Genomic DNA, 21,091 nt, shown 5'->3' on the forward strand with positions numbered 1-21,091 from the left:
ACAAGTGATAGCAAAGACCATGGCCTGTATCAGAAGCACCTTATTCTCCAGAGAGACACCATTGCTCTTCAGTACTTTGGAGAGGTCCCTAATAGCAGCCAGTCTCATTAACATTAAAAAAGAAACAGTTATACTGAGGGGGGTCAACATATATTTTGATGGGACAAAACTCAGCTCATAATATATGCCTACACTTAGACTAGGGAGCTCGAGTGACTTAGTGGTAAAAAGCTGTTCGGCAACCATGAAGGCACACAGTTGAAATCCACCAGGTGCTCCATGGGAGAAAGATGGGCAATCTCTTCCTGTGGATTTACTGCCTCTGAAAACCCACTGAAGGGTCAGCTCTGACTCGAAGGTACTCAACAACAACCCTTAATCTAACTACTGATTTAGGGTTATCAGCCACAATTGACCTAGAGAAACACAGTTAACCTTCTGAGCAGGGCACATGATCACTGAGAAGGAAGAATGGCTCTTGGCTGGACAAATAGCCCAAGCTGATTCTAACTCATAGTGACCCTGTAGGACACAGGAGAACTGCTTTATAGGGTTTCCAAACTATGTCTCTTTATAAAAACACACTGACACATCTCTCTCCTGTGGAAAACCCTCTTATGGTAGGTTCGAACCACTAAGCGTTTGGTTATAGTCGAATGCTTAAACACTGTGCTACTAGAGTTCCTTAACAGTATTACAGATAGGGTAAAATAGGATGCTAGATACAAAAATGCTGAGAAGAAGCTCTAATGTTTTACTCCCTAAGTATTAACTGGCATGAGTTGAAAAAACACTGAAAACAAATCTCAAACTCCTTGCCACCGAGTAGATGGACACTGAATCATAGCTGACCTTCCGTAGTTTTTTAGAGGTTGTATTTTTCCCTTGTAGCAGCTGGTGGAGTTGAACCACCTTCCTTTGTGCTGGGAGCACAACTCTTTATCCACTAGGCCACCAGAGTTCAAGTGTTCATTACCTATTATTATTACAAACATTAACAAAGTAGTCATAGTCTCCCTGGCCAGTTTTCTTTCCACACTCTAAGATCCAGGCCACACTTAAGTCTCCTCTATCCTAATGATCATAAGACAACAAGTGAGGATGGCAGAGAACTCAACAGGATTTTATTCTATTGCAAGTAGGGCTACTATGAAATGAAATTGCCTCTACATGAAAATATGGAAATGCTTATGAAAAAATAAAGATGCAGCTCTTATTCACCTTATAGTTTGAGTAAATGGTGCCCTCTGGAGGTGTGCAGGGTACAGATGTGTCGTCAGTGGGGCTCAGTCCAGACTAGAAATAGCTCTTTCTACGTCATCTATCTTTACCATGCCATCTTCTCTGAGACGCAATCCTCTCTTGTCCTTGGTATCGCTGATCCTGATAGAACTTTAGCTTTTGTTTCGCTTTTGGCTTTGCCCTTAGCTATTTTCATAAGTCTCTGAGAGAGAGAGAGACAGAGAGAGATTGATTCCTGGTTATTACATCATATGATTTTAAGTAGCAAATAAAAGTTTGCTAAGAATACTTTTTGTCCCTTACAATGTTGTTATATACTGCAGAGTTGGAACCAACTCATAGCTGACCCTCCAGAGCTTGTTCATCCTTCTCCCATGGAGCAGTGATGGATCCAAACGTTGTCTTTGGGTTGGCAATGCCACTTCTTACCACTAAATCCATCAGAGCTCCTTCTGCAATAGGGATCTTCCAGTTAATGAGACCTGGCAAGGAATGAATTTCCACTTGCACTTTAGCTCCAAATTTTTCTTTATAAATCAGAACCAGAAGAGGGTTGAAAGGGAAGGAGAAGCAGCACGTAGTGATCAGAGCATCTTCCTATTTATGAAAACTTATTACCTCTCATGGATTTTCTATGTCACAGTAGAATTGATCATTTATGGTGGTGTTCTGTGCGGGCGAAGTTGACTGGGACTCAAGCAACTCTATGCACAATAGCTCTAAACCCTGCTCTATCCTGGCCCAACCTCACTGCTTCTGACACTCCTTCCCTCATTACCACATTTACTGTGTCAATCCATCTCATCCAGGGTCTTCCTCTTCTGTGCAGTCCCTCCACCCTTCTGAGCATGATGTCCCTCTCCAAGGACTGGTCCCTCCTGGCCACATGCCCAAAGTATGTGAGACGGGGACTCAAAATACCTGCCTCCAAGGTGCAGCCTGGCTTCCCTCTCTCCAGGGCAGACCTGTTAGTTCTCTTGGCAGACCATAGCATGTTCAATACTTGTCTCCAGCACCACAATTCAAAGACATCGATTCTTTTTCTGTCATTCGGTAGAGGAAATAGAACAAGGAAAGTGAAGTAACTTTGTCTAAGACCTACTTTATTTGAAAGATATTTTCCCATATCATACAGATATTTTCATGTATTATAAACCAACTAATCAGATAAAAAGCCAGCCTACCAGCACGTTATGGCCCCAAGTGGTGTTAAATCTGAGACTTAGCAAGCTTGAATGTGTGAGTCTTAACTATGAAGTCCGGGTCAAGCACTTAGGTTCTCTAGGCCCTGATTTTGTCTTTCACAAATAAAGTGGGACATGCATAACCACCAGAAGGATGGTGTAGGAATTGAATCAGCAGTTCAAGTGCTTGTGAGAGGCCTCTGTAGTGAATGATGACTGTGATTACTGCTTCTGTGACTTTATCTCACTGGACACTAATGGCCTCGTCTGCAGAACCCACGTGCCCTCCGTGGAGTAAGTATGAGCACTGCTGAGCAGCCTGGCCAAGACGGGTCTGTCCTTCCAGCCGGCATGTCCTTTACCTTCACTTCTGACAGGTCTCCACATTCTAGACAAGGCACTGAGCGCTCCTCTGCAATCTTCTCTGACTGCTAAATAAACTTCTCCTGCTCCTGTTCGAACCGTCACGTATGTAAATACCACATCACACCTACATTCTGATCCCCAAGTCAAAACCTCCTGCCCATGTACAGCTCTTAGGGTCATTCCAGACACAGATCTTATGAATCACAGAGGGCAGGTTCAAACATGGGGCTGCCCTGAGGATTTCCTGTGTGTGGTGGTGGTTACTGCAGCTGTCATGTTCATGATTCTTACATGACAACCACAGAGGATGAGCTTCCATGTGAAGGGACAGTGAGCAGTGTGTGCGCAATCCTACAGCTTGCAGTGCCTGCCGACCTCCGATACTGGTCTCAGTTAGAAAGTTGACAAGTTCACAAAGCTGAAGGAACTGGAAGAGGAGAGTGTAAAAGAGAGTGTAGAAGAGAGAAGACTGGCAGTTAACGGTGAGTTTCATTTATCCAAGAAGACTTGAGAGAGGGACCAGAGTTCCAGCAGTTTCTTTGGAAGGGATCATAGAAAGCGTAAGTGAGACAGAAGGGAATAAAGCCAAAGAGGGCTGCACCCTCCCCAAGACATATCTGTCTGTTCTCTTGGCTGTCCATGAGATGTTGAGTGCTATTCTCCAACACCACAGTTCAAAGGCATCAATTCTTTTTTGCCACATTCCTCTTCATAGAGTCCAGGCCCCAGGAATTGATGAGATACCAATTGTTGCAATTAACAGATGCAGCCTTGGTGCACTCACCAGTTTGTACTAGGAAGTTTAGAGGAAACTATCTGTCCAATGGATTGGAAGAGTACCTATCTGTTCCTATTCCCAAGAAAGGTGATACAATTGAATGTGGAAATTCTTGAACAGTATCATTAATATCACATGCAAGCAAAATACTGATGATGATCATTTAACAAATGGCTAGAACAGTTCATAGAGAACGGCCTGAAGTTCAAGCAGGATTTAGAAGTGGCCATAGCACCAGAGCCATCACTGCTGATGTCAGATGGATCCTGGCTGAAAGCAAAGAACACCAGAAGAATGTCTATTGTGCTTTATTGACTATGAAAAGGAATTTGACTATGTGGATCATGACAAGTTGTGGCTGACATTGAGAAGAATGGGAATCCCAGAACAGTTGATGGTGCTCACTTGCAACCGTACCAGGACCAGGAGGCCGTTGTGAGAACGGAGCAGGGAAACACTACATGGTTTAAAATTGAGAAAGGAGCGTGTCAGGGTTGTATTCTCTCTCCATACCTATTCAACCTGTGTGCTGAGCAAATTATCCGAGAGCGACCATATAGTTGATTCATATTGGCCAAGGTGGATTTTTAAGTGTAAAGCATACTTCATATACTCATACATATTTTTATATTCAAAAAAAAAAAAGAGGAAATCTGATTTAGACCAATGCTGCCCAAAATGATGCCCCTGGCCCCTTGGAGTCTGTAAAGATAGCATTAGGGGACTGTCAACAAAGAGCCTAAGTAAACATTTTCTATTCTCTCCCACAGAACATGGCCACCCAGACTAAGTAAAACCTCAAATTTCTTTCCACTGGAATTTTGGTAATTTGAGAAATTACTTACTTATCAGAGGCCCAGATGGGTCTTTGATGGTATTATAAATTTATTACATATGAGATATCTATAAATCTATAAAATTATTTCTATAAATATATAAAATAATATATTACCAACGTTACGATAGTATAATTCAGAGGTCTAGAAACAGGATCACATTGTCTCAGCCTCATTCCTTGAGTTGCTAATCCCTAAACAGTGAGCACAGAGAAAGACTGATCATGACACTGATCAAATAAGCACTCCAAGCTGAAGTCGAAGAATTTTTTTCTTCATTTGAAGATTTTTGGTTTTCTGATGTAAATCAGGGGGCAAAAGTGTAAACAGGGTAAAAAGAAACAGAAGACGGAATTCCCGCCCCCCTTCATATTAAGCAATAGATTTTTCTCACCAGAGAAAGTAACCGTTTTTATTATTTGCCCAAGAACCCATCCCACCTCTGGGCCAGCTGCCTGAGTGTAGCATACAACTGCTCCATTAGGGCCTCCAGGCTGAGGCCTTTGAGATCACCAGGCCTATCTTCTGAGAAGCCTCTGGATGGATTCAAACCAGCTTTTCAGGTAAACCAACGTTTAACCATTTACTTCACTTAAAAGAATTTAAGTGTTACCAGTATGCTCCTATATTGATTAAAAAACTTGAGGTGATTAACTAGATTTCATCTTTCACGTGTATGTTGTTGAGTCGGAAATGACCCATAGCTGACCCTCTGAGGGTTTTCAGAGACAGTTAATCACATAGGAGATTGCCTATCCTTCTCCCACAGAGCAGTTGGTAGATCCAAACAGTGTGCCTTTCAGGATACAGTGCAGCTTCTTATCACTAGGCCACTAGAGTCCCATTGGTGTATGTGACATTGGGTCTGCCATTCTTAAGTGAATGGTGAGGGGAAGCAATACCTCTGTTTCTCAATTCCCTTAGGAGACTTGCCAACTATAACAGCAGCGGTGGATGGGTGAAGAGCAGACTTTTAGTCAGAAGATGAAGTTGCATCTCAGTTCAGCCACTGAAAGCTGGGCAAGGCTGGGCACACATTCATTTCATAACTTTGGGCATGTTTTCAGATGAAAAATGGAGATAATACCTCTCCCTCTCCAAAGAATGTGGTATTCTAGAAAGAGCAATGAGATTCCAAAATGGTAAATTCTTTACTTCCAAGGCCAGTTTGTCCAGTTACTTGAATAGCTGGGTAATTTACCTAATTCCTCCAAGGTTCAGCTTTCTCTCCTATAAATAAAAACAAACACACTTGTCAACTGTTGGTTGGTATTGAGAAATCAATAGATTATTCAAAAAGTTGCAAATAGAGATACCATTTGACCCAGAAATTCCACTACTGGGAATATACCCCAAAGAGACTATAACTGCCATCCAAGCAGATAAATGCACAACCATGTTTATCACGGTTTTGTTCACAATAGCAAGGAGTTGGAAACAACCTAAGTGCCCATCAACAAACGAATGGCTAGAGAAGCTGTGGTATATTCGCACAATGGAATACTATGATGCATTGAACAACAAGGAACTCATGCAATGTTATTCAAAATGGGTGACCCTGGAGGACAGTATGCTGAGTGAAATATATCAGTCACAAAAAGACAAATACTGCATAATGTCACTGTTGCAGAACGGGACTGACATCGGGATTGGAGTAAGACAGAAAAACTGGATAAATTATGTATACTGCATTGAAACAGATGAGGGAAAGAACAGTTTAAAAGTGATATATGATAGAGTATTATGGTTATGACAAGAGTCCAGAATGAAGGTTGCATAATGGAGTGTACTTGAGGCAGGGAGGGGGGATTGTGTACCAATGAAGGAATTGTTCTTTTACTTTTCAAAGAGAAGAGTGAACTGGGGGGGCAGGGGTGGGCAGGGAGAAAAGTGCAACACTGAATGAATGGAAATCCAAAATTTCCTGTAAATGTTCATTAAAATTAATAAAATAAAAAAATACCCTGTTATGTTAGAAAAAAAATGGTCATGCAAATGTAACAAACACTCCAATGCAAAACTTATGCCACATTATTTTTCCTCATATTATACCTCACCTCAGACCAAATCTTAAAGGAATTCTTTGCCTATTGAATGAGGACAAAAGCAATGGGTTTTAATTCCAGTTCTGCTACTTTCTTCCCATGATAGACCCTATGGTTGCACCTTCCCTTCCCATCATGCCACAGCCATCCTTGCCTCACACTGGACCCTGATAGATTAAGGCCAATCAAGACTCAGCCCATCCTCTGCCACAGAGGTTATGTCAAGGGTACTCCGTAGACACTGCAATCAAAGTGTTGGAGACTTTATTTCACGGATGGGAGCTAAGTCATCATTCCCACCGGGATCTGAATAGTTTAAGAAGCAAGTAACTCTGGAGCTGTTGTCTGTCATCTCAACACCAGGAGTAAAGAAGGTAAACAGACCTAAGGGAATTAAGAGAGGAAGGGAAAAGACTTTGCTTTAATAACACCATGATACTCTGCATTAAAATGTAGCCAAAGTTAACATCTGAGCTTCTCTCATAGGTGGAGGGAATAAGTTCTCCTTATTTTTATGTTCTTGCAAGCAAAACAATCTTAATAAATATCTTGTGTAACCTTGGGCAAATTTCATTACTCCTCTAAACTTCAGTTCCTGACCTATATAATATGGAGACATCACCTATCAAATATAGAGTGGCGGTGAGGTTCACTAATATTTGAAAAATGCTTAGCACAGGCTTGGTTCAAAGTAAGCATTAAATAAATTACAGCTAGCTTGTTATGTTTGGAGTTCTTGACCTTGCGTTAAATGCTCAAGATATTATTTTAATTATTGCATCAAATCCCGAGGTAAAATTTGTTATCATTTACAAATGAAAAAATGAGAGTTAGAGAATTTAAGGGACTCATCTAAGATCCTACAACTACCAAGAGACAGACATTTTATGAAGTAGGATTGTTTATCTTTTCATTACTGTTGTTTGAACCTTTGACCAGATGACTGATATTGGAGTGTCGTGTGTCAGTAAAAGGTTATCTGAATGCCTACAATGTGCCAAAACTATTAGACCCAGGATATGACAATAAACATTCTTAGTCCTTACTCCCTCAAAGCTTAGTTTGATAGCATACAGTCTTAAAATGATCTGTTTTTAAAGAGAGATTCGAATGAGTTTGTGCCCTGTCTTTATTTTGATGATTCTTTTCTAACAGCTAAGCTGGCCAATCAACATCTATAGCTTATAGACAAAGAAAACACGGACAGAATACAGAACATGCAGAGAGGCTGTTTCTACCTAAGACTTAAAATACGTGTGTATTTACTATATTGGACCTGCCATTTAATTTCTAAAACCTTAAAATTTAAATGTAGCATTTCTTTTGCTTTTTATTGATTGCAAAGTTAAGGGGAATTATCAGTAACATGATGATGGGGGAAAAAACCCAAAACACACCGAAAAGTGCTTACCTGTTTTGTACACGCTGTGCAGGTATTATTCATATATTACCTCTGCTCTTTTTGACATAACAACTTGTTTATGTTTTCTAGTAAGTCTCACCACCACAGCTAGATGTGACAATGGGAAAAAAGTAAAAATAGACTCGAGTCTCCACTTTGCTATTTTACTAGGAAGTCCACAGGGAAATCTAATGGAGCGTTTTACTGTTTACCTCTAGGTGACATGCTCCAAACGTCTTTATGTGTTATTGAGTGCCTCTTACAAAACTCCAGTCACTAAGAGTGGAAAGAATGACTGTGTGGGTAACAGTTCATCTGAACCTCCTCCTCACAGATGGTGTATTGCATGCAGATCAAGAATCACCTTATAATCAATCTCCAGTAAGCCCTGAAATACATAAGCAGGCTCTGAATTCATCTTCTTAACAACTGGGTAAATAGTTTGTCTAAGAAAATTCAACAGTGTCAGGACACATTCCAGATGAGCTCTCTCAGGTAAGGAGAGAAGATTCCACTCTCCCACTCTGCCTTGCCCCAGGCTTTTCATGTCAAATTTGATGGAAGGGTCTGGAGAAGGGGGCCTAGAAAATCATCCTGCAGAAAACATAAAATGGTCTCTGATTTTATGAGATTTTTGCTTGTACTAAAGCTGTATATGAGGACGCTGTCTATAGTAAGTCTTTGTTCCTTGTCTTTTGATGGTGTTAGATACTGACAGTAGTAAAAAACAGACAGCTTCGTTCTCGCAGTCCAGCAGACTTGATTTTGTTCTTTCTAGGAGAAAGACATTGGGTATAACATTTGGTCTCTCGTACAGAGTTCTGGTGGCCTAGTGGACTAGGAGCTGTGCTGTCAACCCAAAGGCATGCAGTTTGAATCTACCAGCTTCTCCAAGGGAGAAAGATGGGCAATCTCCTCCTGTTTGATTCACAGCCTCTGAAAACCTGCTGGAGGATCAGCTATGAATCAGTTTCAACTTGAAGGTACATAACAAGTCTCCGACTGAAAAATGAGACCAATAAAGTCTATGCCATAAAATGATAGAATAAAGGAGATCAAGAGGCTCCAGCTCGGGGAGCTCTGGTGGCCTAGTGGCAAGAAGCTGCAACTACAATCCTAGAGGTGCACGGTTTGAATCCACCAGATGCTTTGCCGGGGAAGGAGGGGCAATCTCCTCCTGTACCAGTCAGATCTGATTTGACGGTACACGCACACAAAAATAATAAAATAAATTTAAAAAAAAAGAGGCTCCATCTCACAATAGGAACTTAAAAAAACACAGTTCTCTTCTTTAATTCTCTAAGTATTATTCAATATAAATATTTCAAGAGAAAGAAGTCCCTCTCAGGAAAGTAATGTAAAAACATTAAGCCTCATCAATTTTGGAGTATAAATATTAAGTAATTAATACCTCATTTATAGAATACATTTCTAGAATATAGAATATAGGGAGTTGGGTTTATGTTGTTGGGATTATAATAATTTTAAAGTCTGAGCTTTAACGCTTTCTTAATTGGTGGCTGCTTTTAGGCCAACTATGTTAATATAATGTTCTTACTCTCCTTTTTAGGTTGTATCCATATTCAATAGAGCTGTGTGTCCAGTGTTTCTTCTCTAACCTTCTCCTTCCTGCTCCTTTGCTGACGCCAGCGGCTCAGAGAGATTAACTCAGTAGCACCTGTCTCCAACTAGCTGGTGGTACTTGTGTCAAGAACAGGATGGTTTTCTTCCATACGAATCCCTCAGATTGCCAAATTTAAAAAGCCTTCAAGGAGCTAAAATGACCTCTTTGATAAGACCAACACCAGAACCACAGTATGTTTATGTAGAAATGCCATCCTCTCTTATTTCCTCACCTTGTTATATGGGCCACAAATACTGACACTTGTGTCTTTCTATAAAAACAGCTTCTTCAGATTTTATTGGCGGGCGGCGTGTGCGAGTGGTCTCCCGGCCCGGCCCGCTCCCGGCTCTGGGGCCTCCAGCCTGGGCCTCGACGGACCCGGGGCTGCGGGGAGGCCGGCCGGGAGCGCTCCCATGGACACCCAGGTGCGCCCAGCGCTGCGCGACCCCGCACCCCGGCCTTAGTTTCACTTTTTGCTTTTGCTCCACTGCGGAGGGAAGGCAGGACGGGAGTGCCCACAAGATGGCTGACGGGGAGCTGAACGTGGATAGTCTCATCACCCGATTGCTGGAGGAACTCTACTATGCTTAGTGGTAAAAAGATGCACTACAGCCGCGGGGCCAGGGAGCTGCGGCCCGGCGGGAGCTGCATCACTACTGACCTGCCCTCGGGTTGACTCAACAATTCTGGTAAATCACCACCTGTAGCAGAATCATCACCTGCACTAGCCACCCCAGAGGAAATCGCTGAGATGCAAAGGAAAATGAGCTGAAACTCAAGATAAAGGAAGAACATGTTGCTGCTTTGCAGTTTGAAGGCTGCAGCACTTCCATGATACATCTTCAAGGATATGAACATGTACGGCTGGGCACAGTTGATGGCAGTGCATCTAAATTCCAGGGTCGATCTCCATAATAGTCTATGTGTTTCCTACTGCCAAAGGGGCCCTTTAGAGTAGTGAGAGAAGACCTTCACCCTGAAACCCACAGCGTCGCTTTTCAGCAGGAAGTAGCTAAGAGAATGCGCCATCCCCTTTTCCTTATGAATCAGGGTGAAGTCTCTCTCAGGGAGGAGAGATAGGGAATGGCAAGGGACACACTGACAAGGGAGATTGATCAGAACTGGCTTTGGCGGGCACCGTGGCAACTGGACAATTAAAACAGACATGGGGGGAGGGAGGAACGGACTGGGGAGGAGGGTGGGGAAAGCTGTGCAACAATGAATGAATGAAAACCCAAAATCTCTGTAAATGTTCATTAAAACGAATAAAATTTAATAAAATAAAATAAAAAAAAAAAACAACAGCTTCTTCAGCTTCTGTCTGTAGCTTTGTTAGCCTGTGGTAAGGAGCTGCATTGACAAAGGGATGTGGTTTCAATCCACTAGCTGCTCTGGGCGGGCGGGGCGGGGCGGAGATGGGCAATCTCCTCCTGTAGAAATTACAGCCTCTGAAAACCTGCTGGAGCATCAGCAATGAGTCAGTTCCTTTGTCATGGCGACACACAACAACAATGAAAATCAATCCTGCAAACAGATGCCTTCAGACCGCCAATTTCTCAGTTCATCATAATCACTTGAACCCAGTTTAGCCTCAGCTAGGACTCATTCTGCAATAGCAATTACTACACATTCCTATTCATCCACTCGGACTCTTATCTTTCAAAAGTAAATATGAGAAACAGTAAAGGGTAGACTAATGCACACCCATATTTATCACGGCTTTGTTCACAATAGCAAGGAATTGGAAACAACCTAAGTACCCATCAACAAACAAATGGAAAGAGAAACTGTGGTATAGTCACACAATGGAATACTATTCAACACTGAAAAACAAGGAACTCATGAAATATTATTCAAAATGGGTGACCTTGGAGGACATTCTGCTGAATGAAATATCTCAGTCACAAAAGGAGAAATACTGCACAGGGCCACTGTTGTAGAAAGTGACTGACATCAGGGATGGGGTAAGACTGAGAAAGATGAGAGAAATAATGTATACTGCATTGAAAAAGGTGAGAGAGAGAACTGTTTAAAAGGGATATGTGACTAGGTTATTATTGTCATGACCGGAGTCCAGAACAAAGGCTGCATAGTGGAGCAGACCTGGGGGGCAGGGATTGTAAAACAATGAAAGAATTTTTCTTTTACTTTTCAAAGAGAAGAGTGTACTGAGTGGGGAGGGGTGGGCAGGGAGAAAAGTGCAACAATGAATGAATGGAAATTCAAAGTCTGTAAATTTTCATTAAAATTAATCATTAAAAAAAAAAAAACAACAGAAAACCAAACCAAAAACAAAGATTTATAAAAATAAAATACATTTTAAAATTTATAATTACAAGTTTACATTTCAAATTAAATATCTTTTTCAGCTTAATTATACTATTCATAGATGAATCACAACAAACTAATTGAAAATACATACTACTTTTAATTTCTTAAAAAAAGGTAGAATATAAATTTATTCTGTGACATTTTCCTCATTGAAGAGATTTTAAAATACATCAATACTTCATGAAAAATATGTAGTAAAACAATTAAGATAATGCCTATAATATACATTATTTGAGCCTGACTTTTTTATTTTAAAAAGAAAAATGCAATAGGATTATTGCATCTTCACACAACGTATGTCTCACAAACTTTCATTCAACTGCCAGTTCTTTTCTCAACTATGTATGTCAATGGTATCTGCTTCTGCTTTTGAACGAGACGTGTATCTGCTTTCTGTTTCTTCACAGTGACATTTAGGTCTTCCTTCTCGGATTCTTCAAGAAAATGCTTCATATTGAGTCTGAATTGTACTCGAGGGTCTGGTCCAGAAAGGGGTGGGCAATTACAGTTCTCTCTAATTTGAAGAGCCTATTAAAAAAATACAATTGTAAATGTGTTACGATTGTTTAAGTAATTTCTTAAACGATTTTGCTTTTGGTAAACAATCGTGTACAAAAATATCTTCTGTTTTTAAAGAACAGATACTTTAATAACAGCACAAAGAAGAGAATCATAGACTAATTCACGACAAACAGTTGCATTTTCATTATTTGCTCACATATATTTTTAAAACAACAACTATGTTTGCAATGACTGCCCAAATACACTGCAGGGGATAAACCCATCTTCTTAGAAATATTACTATGGTTTCAAACTTGAGCACGATCTGAGAACACAGAAATCATTCAGTTTAGAAAAGATCTACAGACTCTTTAAGATTTTTTTTTCATAAAAAGAAATCCAATAGGATATAAATCTCTCAACTCAATGAAAGAAAACAAGCATTATTAACTTAGATGGTATGAAATAAAACTGATGCTAATAACCTGTAAGAGTAAACAAATCAAAATCACAATTTTTAAGCCTAGGAAAAAGAAAATGCTACATGGAAAGCAAAAGCAGTACCAGTGGATTACATGGTTCAGCTGTGACTGGTGTTCACAGGTTTGAAAACAATGAATCTTGATCTAACTGAAATCACAATTTAACTTTATTGGGAAAAGAAAGAGCTGGATATAAATAGTGTGTACACAAAGGTGTGACAGTAATAAAGGAGAGCTTAGTTCTCATCCTCTGCAGTGGAAAATAAATAGATAATGCCTAGAACTAAAAAGTTAGAAAGCAGTACTATCAGCACACTACATCAATGGTGAGCTCTGGTCCTGACAGGTACAGACCTGTCCTCCCTATGCAAAGGTTATTGTTGTGTGCCATCAAGTTGGAATCGATTGACCCATAGCTGATCCTCCAGTGGGTTTTCTGAGGCAGTAATCACACAGTAGGAGATTGCCCATCTTTCTCCTGTACGCAAAGGTTCATCATTCAAATCCACAAGATGCTCCACAGGATATAAAGATGAACAATTTCATCCCATACAATTTACTGCCTATGAAAACCCACTGGAGGATCAGCTATGGGCCAGTTTCAACACGACAATACCCAACAATGCAAAAATAAGTTTGTTGTTGTTCTTGTTAGGTATTTTTCAGTCAAGTATGACTCATAGCGTCACTATGAACAACAAGACCTAAACTCTGTACTTTTCTGTACCATCCTCATTATCTCTGGTACACTTGGATTCATTGTTACAGCCACTTTGTTGATCCAACTGGTTGAAGGTCTTCCTCTTTCACGGATTCTCCACCTTTGCAAGCAAGATGCCCCTTTCCAAAGAATAGCCAGTCCTAGCAACAGGCTCAAAGTTTGTTAGACAAAGAGTTGCCATCCTTGTCTCCAAGGAAATTCTAGCTGCACTTTTCCCAAGATATATCTGTTCTTTTGGAATTCCATAGGGTTTTCAGGATTCTCCAAAACAACAATACAAGCGCATCAATTATTCTTTTGTCATCCTTATTCACTGTCCAGCTCTCAGATGCATACCCAGTGACTGAAAACAGGTGCATAAATAGGGCAAGAAATACCCAAATTTAAGAAATTTGGAAATAGGTGCTTCTGGCAAGTTGGGAAATTGAGAGCAAGACAGAGTCTGATACTTTAAGAACAGTTTTAAAGAATGTTGGAGAGCAGTCATTCTTCCCTCTCCTTTAACTTCACCCAATTTGGAGACATCTAGCCCAGCTAGGTACACACTAGTGAGCAAGCAGTCATGATCACTACCTCATGCAATTAAGCTGGCATTTCCATCTTACTAGGTATTTTAATTGTTTCTAAGCTTTGTTTTATTTGGTTATTGTAAGTTGCTATGTGAATCTTTGTTTACAATTTTTTTAAAAAATCTTAATTTTTTTAAATCCTTTTTTTTTTAAAAAACTTTATTATTTTGTGTGTGTGTGTGTACTGTCAAATCGGATCTGACTGGTACAGGAGGAGATTGCTCCTCCTTCTCCAGCAGAGCACCTGGTGGATTCAAACTCTGTACCTCTGGGATTGCAGTGCAGCTTCTTGCCACTAGGCCACCAGAGCTCCCTAAAATATCTTAATTTTCAATCTTATTTGGTTTTACTTGAAGTCCATCCTCTCAAACCAAATGATCTAATGAAAGGATTAAAACAGATGTGCAATTTTTATCACATTAAAATAGGCTATTTACTACCTAAGATGGCTTTCCCAGTTTACATAATCAGAATACAAGATGTTAGCCTTTTTATCTAGACAACTACAAAATATCAAAGCTCAAACAACTCCTTAGAAATAATTAGGTAAAATATACAAATGAGGAATTTTAGCAGAAGATAAAAAAACATCTTGAAATCAAAGAGCTAGGATTAGAAACACTTTTGTTGTTAACGTAGGAAAGCTCTGGCGGTGGGGTCTTTAGTGAGTTGTGTGGCTATCACCCAAAGGCTGCATATTTCCAGGGATTAGAATCCACCAGTGGCTTAGAGGGGAAAAGATGGACGCTTTCTTCCCATTGTGACTTACAGCCTCAGAAACCTGAGGGAGGGTCACTATGAGTTCAAACCAACTTGACAGCAGTGACTTTCATTATTAAAGAAGGGTCAAAGTTCACTCATGGCTGATAAAACAAAACTGGGACAGAATCGAATTTGTAAAATGTGAGTACCACGGAAAATACTGGAACAGGAAAATTACAGGATAAAGGCCTGGAACAGAAGACTCTAAAGTTTTTGTTGTTGGTTTTTTTCCTTCAAAGAGAAAATCAAACTAGGCGGGAGGGGTGAGCAGGGAGGAAAATGTGCAACAATGAGTGAATGGGGGAAAATTAAATCGAAAGAACATGCTTTAAAAAACACATATATGTTGTAGTAAAAAATCATTAATAATTAAAAAAGAAAAAAGAAACATTTGAAAAAGAAACAATTATTGGAAATTTTAAAAAAAAAAAAAAAAGGAAAAAAGAATCCTTTCTAGAGTGATGCAGGAGACTGGATTACTGCCAAGACAATGCAGAATGACACAAGTTCAAAAAGTCACATCTGTTGACAGGGCACCACTGTATCTGACTGCTGGTCAAAAGATACGGTTGTTATGCCCTTCGCATGTTGTCCTTGTCTTTTTAAGGAGATTAAACTTCTATTAGGGCTTTGACAGGTGACTGTAATGTTCTTGTTCCAGTTACTACTGAAGTACATTCACATTTTATAAATTCCACTTTATAAGACAACAGACCTGAGAACAAGTCACTTGAAGCACTGGCTGTTAATATTTTTGTCCCATATATTTCTTAAATTGGTCTTTTACTGTACAAATGCACTTTAAAGATGTTTGAGCTATGTTTCTTTAATTGTCAGAAAAACTGCATACCTACTTCATAATGCGTTTCTATCAATATTTCTTCATTTGTGAATTCTCTTTCAATTATATATCAAAAGGAGTCCTGTTATAAGCCATATACATTTCTAGGAAAGCTTCACCTATTTTGCATAGTAAGCTTTTACTAGATATCTTGATAAAATATTTTTTCTACTTTATTGTTTCCCTTTGCATATTTTGTTACACTTAAGCCAACATCTTCTTATTTTTATAAATTTAAGCCTATCTTATTGAATATATTTTTGGCAGAACAAAAATAAGCAACATTAGTTTTTTATACAGCTGGAATGACTTTCCATTTCCTTTTACTTTTCTTTGTATGTTAACTTCGTGCACTGCATGTAATAGGTACTTAATAAATGCATGCTGAATTTTAAACAAATATTTATAGAATAGTTATGAATAAATCATTATGATAAATGTCATAGGAAAAACACTTTCAAGAGTTTACCGTCTAATAGAAGGCAGGTATGCACTCTAATAACATGAAAACACGGTCCTGATAATCTCAAGGAAGACCTGGGGTTAAATCTGCAATTAGCCAGCCAGCTGTTGTGCTGCTGTTGTTGTCAGGTGCTGTCCAGTTGACTAAGACTCATAGCGACCCCATGAACAACTGTTCTGAACCTTACCCTATCCTCAGCCGTTCTCATCATCTCGCAGATAATTTATATGTTATCTAAAGTGGCACTGTGGTGTGAAGCACTTTTGAAACACTGAGTCCAGAAAATAATTCTTATCATTAAAATGTTTTATAAGAAAAAGAAGGAAAGAACAAAAGGAACTAGAGAAGAGAGTGAGGGGAAAGTTTATTTTAGTCCTGTGTTTTTGTTTGCTGTAGAGTTGGATATAAATATACAAGAAATACCAAAATGGCACTTCCCAACTGCCATCAGCTTGATCTTGATTCATGGTGTCCCATGAACTGTCCTATGGTGCAAAAGAGTAGAACTATGATCCACAGAGCTTTCAACACCTAATGCTTCCGAAGTAGAGCAGTAAGACTTCCTTCTGAGGCATCTCTGAGGGATCTTAAACTGCTAACTCTCCTTTAGCACCCAATGGCATAGATCATTTGTACCACTCAGAGACTCCCAAGAGAAATCACTGTCTTAACTTTTCAGGTGAAGAGGTGATGACTGGATTAGGTAAACTCCTCAAAGTTAAGAACCTGAGTGAGAATTTGAATCCAAGACCCCCAACTAAAACTCACCAATTTTTTGTTTGCTAAGTTTTTTTAAGAGTTTGTCTGGATTTGTTATCAAGCCCCATTGACCAATTCTTCTAATTTTATCCCATTATTTCTTGTTTCTCCTATTACACGCCATGCAATTATTTTAAAAATATACACAAAGTATATCAGAAACTGTTATATCTTTAGAAATATAGCAATGAACAAAGTCTTTACATTCTAGGTGAGTAGACAGACAGCAAATGAGATGCTTTAGTGAAGCACATGAAGAAACAGAACCATAAATTGTGGTAGAGAATGAGTGCCTGAAATAAAGGCTATGTGATTTTAGAAGATCAGAGAAGGCAACTTCAGGGAGGTGATGTTTATGTCCAGAAGGGAATGAAGACTGCTACAAACAGAGTAACGAAAAAGTACAGAATCTGCAAGGAGGAAAAAACCCACCAAACTCAGTATGAAAGACTGAGAGATAGCGTGATTAGCTGGAACCAAGGAAGCCTTGGCAATAGGAGGTAGCCAAATTATATGATTGAAGATTATCATACTAAGGAGTTTGGAAATTTAGTCTTAGATAAGAAATAACTAGAAAGGGAATGACCTTAAAATGATTACTCTGGCTACTCTATGAAAATGATGAGTAATGTTTATGTTTTTAAAGAAAGGATTTGAACTGCTCGTCTTGGGTTTGGAAGTGCGATTCCTTACCCACTAGGCCACCAGCTGTTGCTGTTAGGTGCTGAGTCCACTTTAACTCACAGCCTCCCTGTTGAATGGATCTGAACCCTGCCCTATCCTGTGCCATCCTAATCCTCCCTAAGCCCATCATCCTTCAGCCTGTTGCTACAATCACTGTGTTGCTCCATCTTGACTAGCTTTCTCTCCTTCACTGACTTTTCCAAGTATGATGTCTTTTTCCAAGGACTGGCCCTTCCTAACAACATGCAAAAAAATATGTGAGACAAAATTTCATCATCTTTGCCTTTCAGAGCCCTCTGGTTGCAATTTCTCCCAGATATAATTACTTGTTCTTTTGGAAACTTGTGGCATATTCGTCACTCTTTTCAAACACCACAACTCAACGACATTGACTCCTTATTCACTGTTCAACTTGCAAGTAACTGAAACGACTAAGATTGAATCTGATGCACCTTATCTTTAAACTAACATTGCTGTTCCTCAGCACCTTGGGAAGTTCTTTAATAGCACATTTCCCCAATGTAAGATATCTTTTGATTTCTTGACTGCTGGGTATACAAAGGCTGACTGTGGATTCAGGTAAGATGAAATCATTACTAACATCAATCTTCTCTGCCTAATCATGGTGCAGCCTAATGGCCCGTGATTAGGAACTGTATGTTCTTAATGTTTGGATGTAATCTACACTGAAGTCTGTAGTACTTGTTCTTTTCCATCAACTGTTTGAAGCTCTCTTCGGTTTCAGCAAGCAAGGTCATGCCATCTTCATAACACAAGTTGTTTCTAAGTTTTCCTCTTATCCCGATACCACATTCCTCTTCATAAATCCTGCTTCTCAAAACAACCTACTCTGTCAACAGACTAAATATATATGCAGAAAGGATGTAGCTCTGATGCACAATTTCCTTGATTTTTAAACCATGCAGTATTCCCTTGTTTTGTGTAGACAACAGCTTCTTGGTGAAGGTATAGGTTTTATATGAGCACAATTAAGTGTTCTGGACTTCCCATTCTTCTTAATATAAACCATAATTTGTTTTGACCCATACAGTCAAAAATCTTTGTATAGTCCTAAATGACAGACATCCTTATGGTAGGGTCCCAGAGGTCCCTTAAAATATGAAATACAAATGCGGTAATCGAGGGAAGAAAGGATGATGCTTTTACTAGGGTAGTAGTAGTGGTGAAAGGGAAAAGCAAGCAGATGGATTTCTAATGTACTGTTGAGGCAGTTCAAGATTCAGAGGGAAAGGAAAGAAACATTTCCTCCCCTATATTCCTTTTGCTATGTTACCCAGGAATCCGAGCATAGTGTACTTGCTCATAGTGAATAATTGTTGTTAACATGTTTTTATTTATTTACTGTATAATAACCCAGTCAATAAATTCCTTTAAAGCTAGTGCTCTTAACAAACTGTGAAGGCAAAATAAGTTAGGATTGTATAATGAATTAATAATTAACAATGTCCCTTTCTATATTTTGAATTAATTTTCAACTGACCAAATGTTCATTGAACTTTTGAAGAAATTCTCCAGAGAAAAACCCCATCAGGTGTGAGTGCCCATTTCTTGGCTAATTTGTTATAACTTCCAGTAGTGGGTGTATTGTGTTGTTTTTTGTTTGTTTGCTTGCTTGTTTTATTTTCATTTGTTTGATTTATTTACATCTTCTTTCCAAAATAATTTTAAGAAGTTTCATTTTACTCTGGCTACATCCACTTAAGCAATTCACACATCTACATGCTTTAATTACTTCTGATTCTGATTTGAGCTACTGTTATGGCTGTTTGGGGGTATTATCCAGTTAATTCTACCTTCAAAGTTTTCTTGGTTATAATCTTTACGAAAGCAGAACAGCAAGTTTTACCCCCAAGAAATCCTTGGCTGTGTTTCGAAACACCATCAGAGTGCCTAGCCAACGTGCCATCAGTGTCCCTTTAAGACTATCTAATTAGAACCTGAGGAAGAAATATGGGCAGTCTCCTCTTGTGCAATTTATTGCCTCTGAAAACCTTTTAGAGTATTAGCCAGATAGTTCCGACTCCACAGCAATGTGCTAATGGGTGAATTAGAAATAACATCCTCCCAAGTATTGTGGTTTTCTTTTTAGTTAGTGCAGTTCTCTTGAGTCTATTTACATTTTAATTTTCTGTCTAGTTAACTAAGCCAATGATGATCAATTTGATTAAATTTCCCAAAGAATCAACTAGTTTCATTTTGCTTACTTCTACTGAAGAAGCTTTGGTGGCCTAGTGGTAAGAAGCTGTGCTACAATCCAAAAGGCCCATGGTTCAAATTCACCAGCTGTTCTGTGGGAGAAGGCTAGGCAATCTCCTCTCATGCAATTAAATGCCCCTGAAAGCCTGCTGGAGGTTCAGCTATTGGTTGGTTCCAACTCGATGGCACATAATACTCAAAGAATCACCTATTTTCATTTTGTTAGGTTGTTGTTTTTAGGTGCCACAGAATTGAGTACTACTCACAGCAACTTTATGAACAAGAGATCTGAACCCTGTTCTATCCTGTGTCATCCTTACACTTCCTGACACAAAGAGCCCACTGCAGCAGTCACTGTGTCAATCTACCTGGTGAGGGTCTTCCTCTGCTTTGCTGACCCTCCACCCATGCCAGCATCATGTCCTTCTCCAAAGACTAGCCCCTCCTAGAAATATAGCCAAAGTACATGAGCCAAAGTCTCCTCATTTTACTCACCATTTGTATTTTCTCTATATGGGAAACTTGTTATATTTCTTATTTTCTTTTTCTTACTAATTTAGACATTTAAACTGATAAATTTTTTAAAGTATTTACTGATTTTTAAGACATTTTATTATTTATAGATTTCTCTTATATGTATAGACTGAATTTTCATGTGGCCAGCCATCTAAGTTATGTTAAGGTTAATGAACTGTATTCTGAAAATTGAGCCACAATATCTTTATATTAATGTATCCATATTTGTAGGAGTACTGGTAGTGCTATAATTTAAGCACTGGGATGCTAACTTTAAGGTCAGCTGTTTGAACCCACCAGCTGCTCTGTAGGCATTATCTACAGATAAAGTACAATAGTCTTATGAAGATTTATACCCTCAAAGCCCATACTCTGTCCTATGGGGTTTCTATTTGTCAGAATTGACTCAATAACAGTGAGTCTGGTTTCTTGGGCAACTGTCTTCATCCAAGTTATATGACCATTATTCTTTCCCTGATTTATTAAAAATTTTATACTGATTTTAAAAAAAAAATTTATACTGATTTATTGACAAAGTTTGAATACATTGTTTTTCACACAAGATCCTTCCCATGTCCTTCAATATATTTTTTCCCATCATTTTATTTCTATGACAGCTAAATCTTATTTTTTATTTTGTCTATTTTCTTTAATCCCTTACTTGGTCTGTGGTTTTCTAAGACAAGTATCATGTTAATTACAATTGAAATAAATCTACACAACAAACTAAACATTATATAAATTCATCTTCAAAGATTCTGGGATACT

The 21,091-nt window shown here is 39.0% G+C and overlaps 1 protein-coding gene across 1 annotated transcript in view; it reads right to left on the reverse strand.

Moving 5' to 3' along the window:
• Nucleotides 1-12,123: 12,123 nt before the first annotated feature.
• Nucleotides 12,124-21,091, reverse strand: part of OMA1 (OMA1 zinc metallopeptidase) — a 105,778-nt gene continuing 96,810 nt past the window's right edge. The window contains exon 8 of the mRNA XM_006879735.1: nucleotides 12,124-12,336. Coding sequence (XP_006879797.1) covers nucleotides 12,124-12,336 — 213 coding nt within the window. The remainder of the gene's footprint in view (nucleotides 12,337-21,091) is intronic.

Source organism: Elephantulus edwardii, unplaced genomic scaffold (genome assembly GCF_000299155.1).
Source record: "Elephantulus edwardii isolate Elephantulus edwardi_28Jun2011 unplaced genomic scaffold, EleEdw1.0 scaffold00005, whole genome shotgun sequence".
Taxonomy (NCBI): domain Eukaryota; kingdom Metazoa; phylum Chordata; class Mammalia; order Macroscelidea; family Macroscelididae; genus Elephantulus; species Elephantulus edwardii.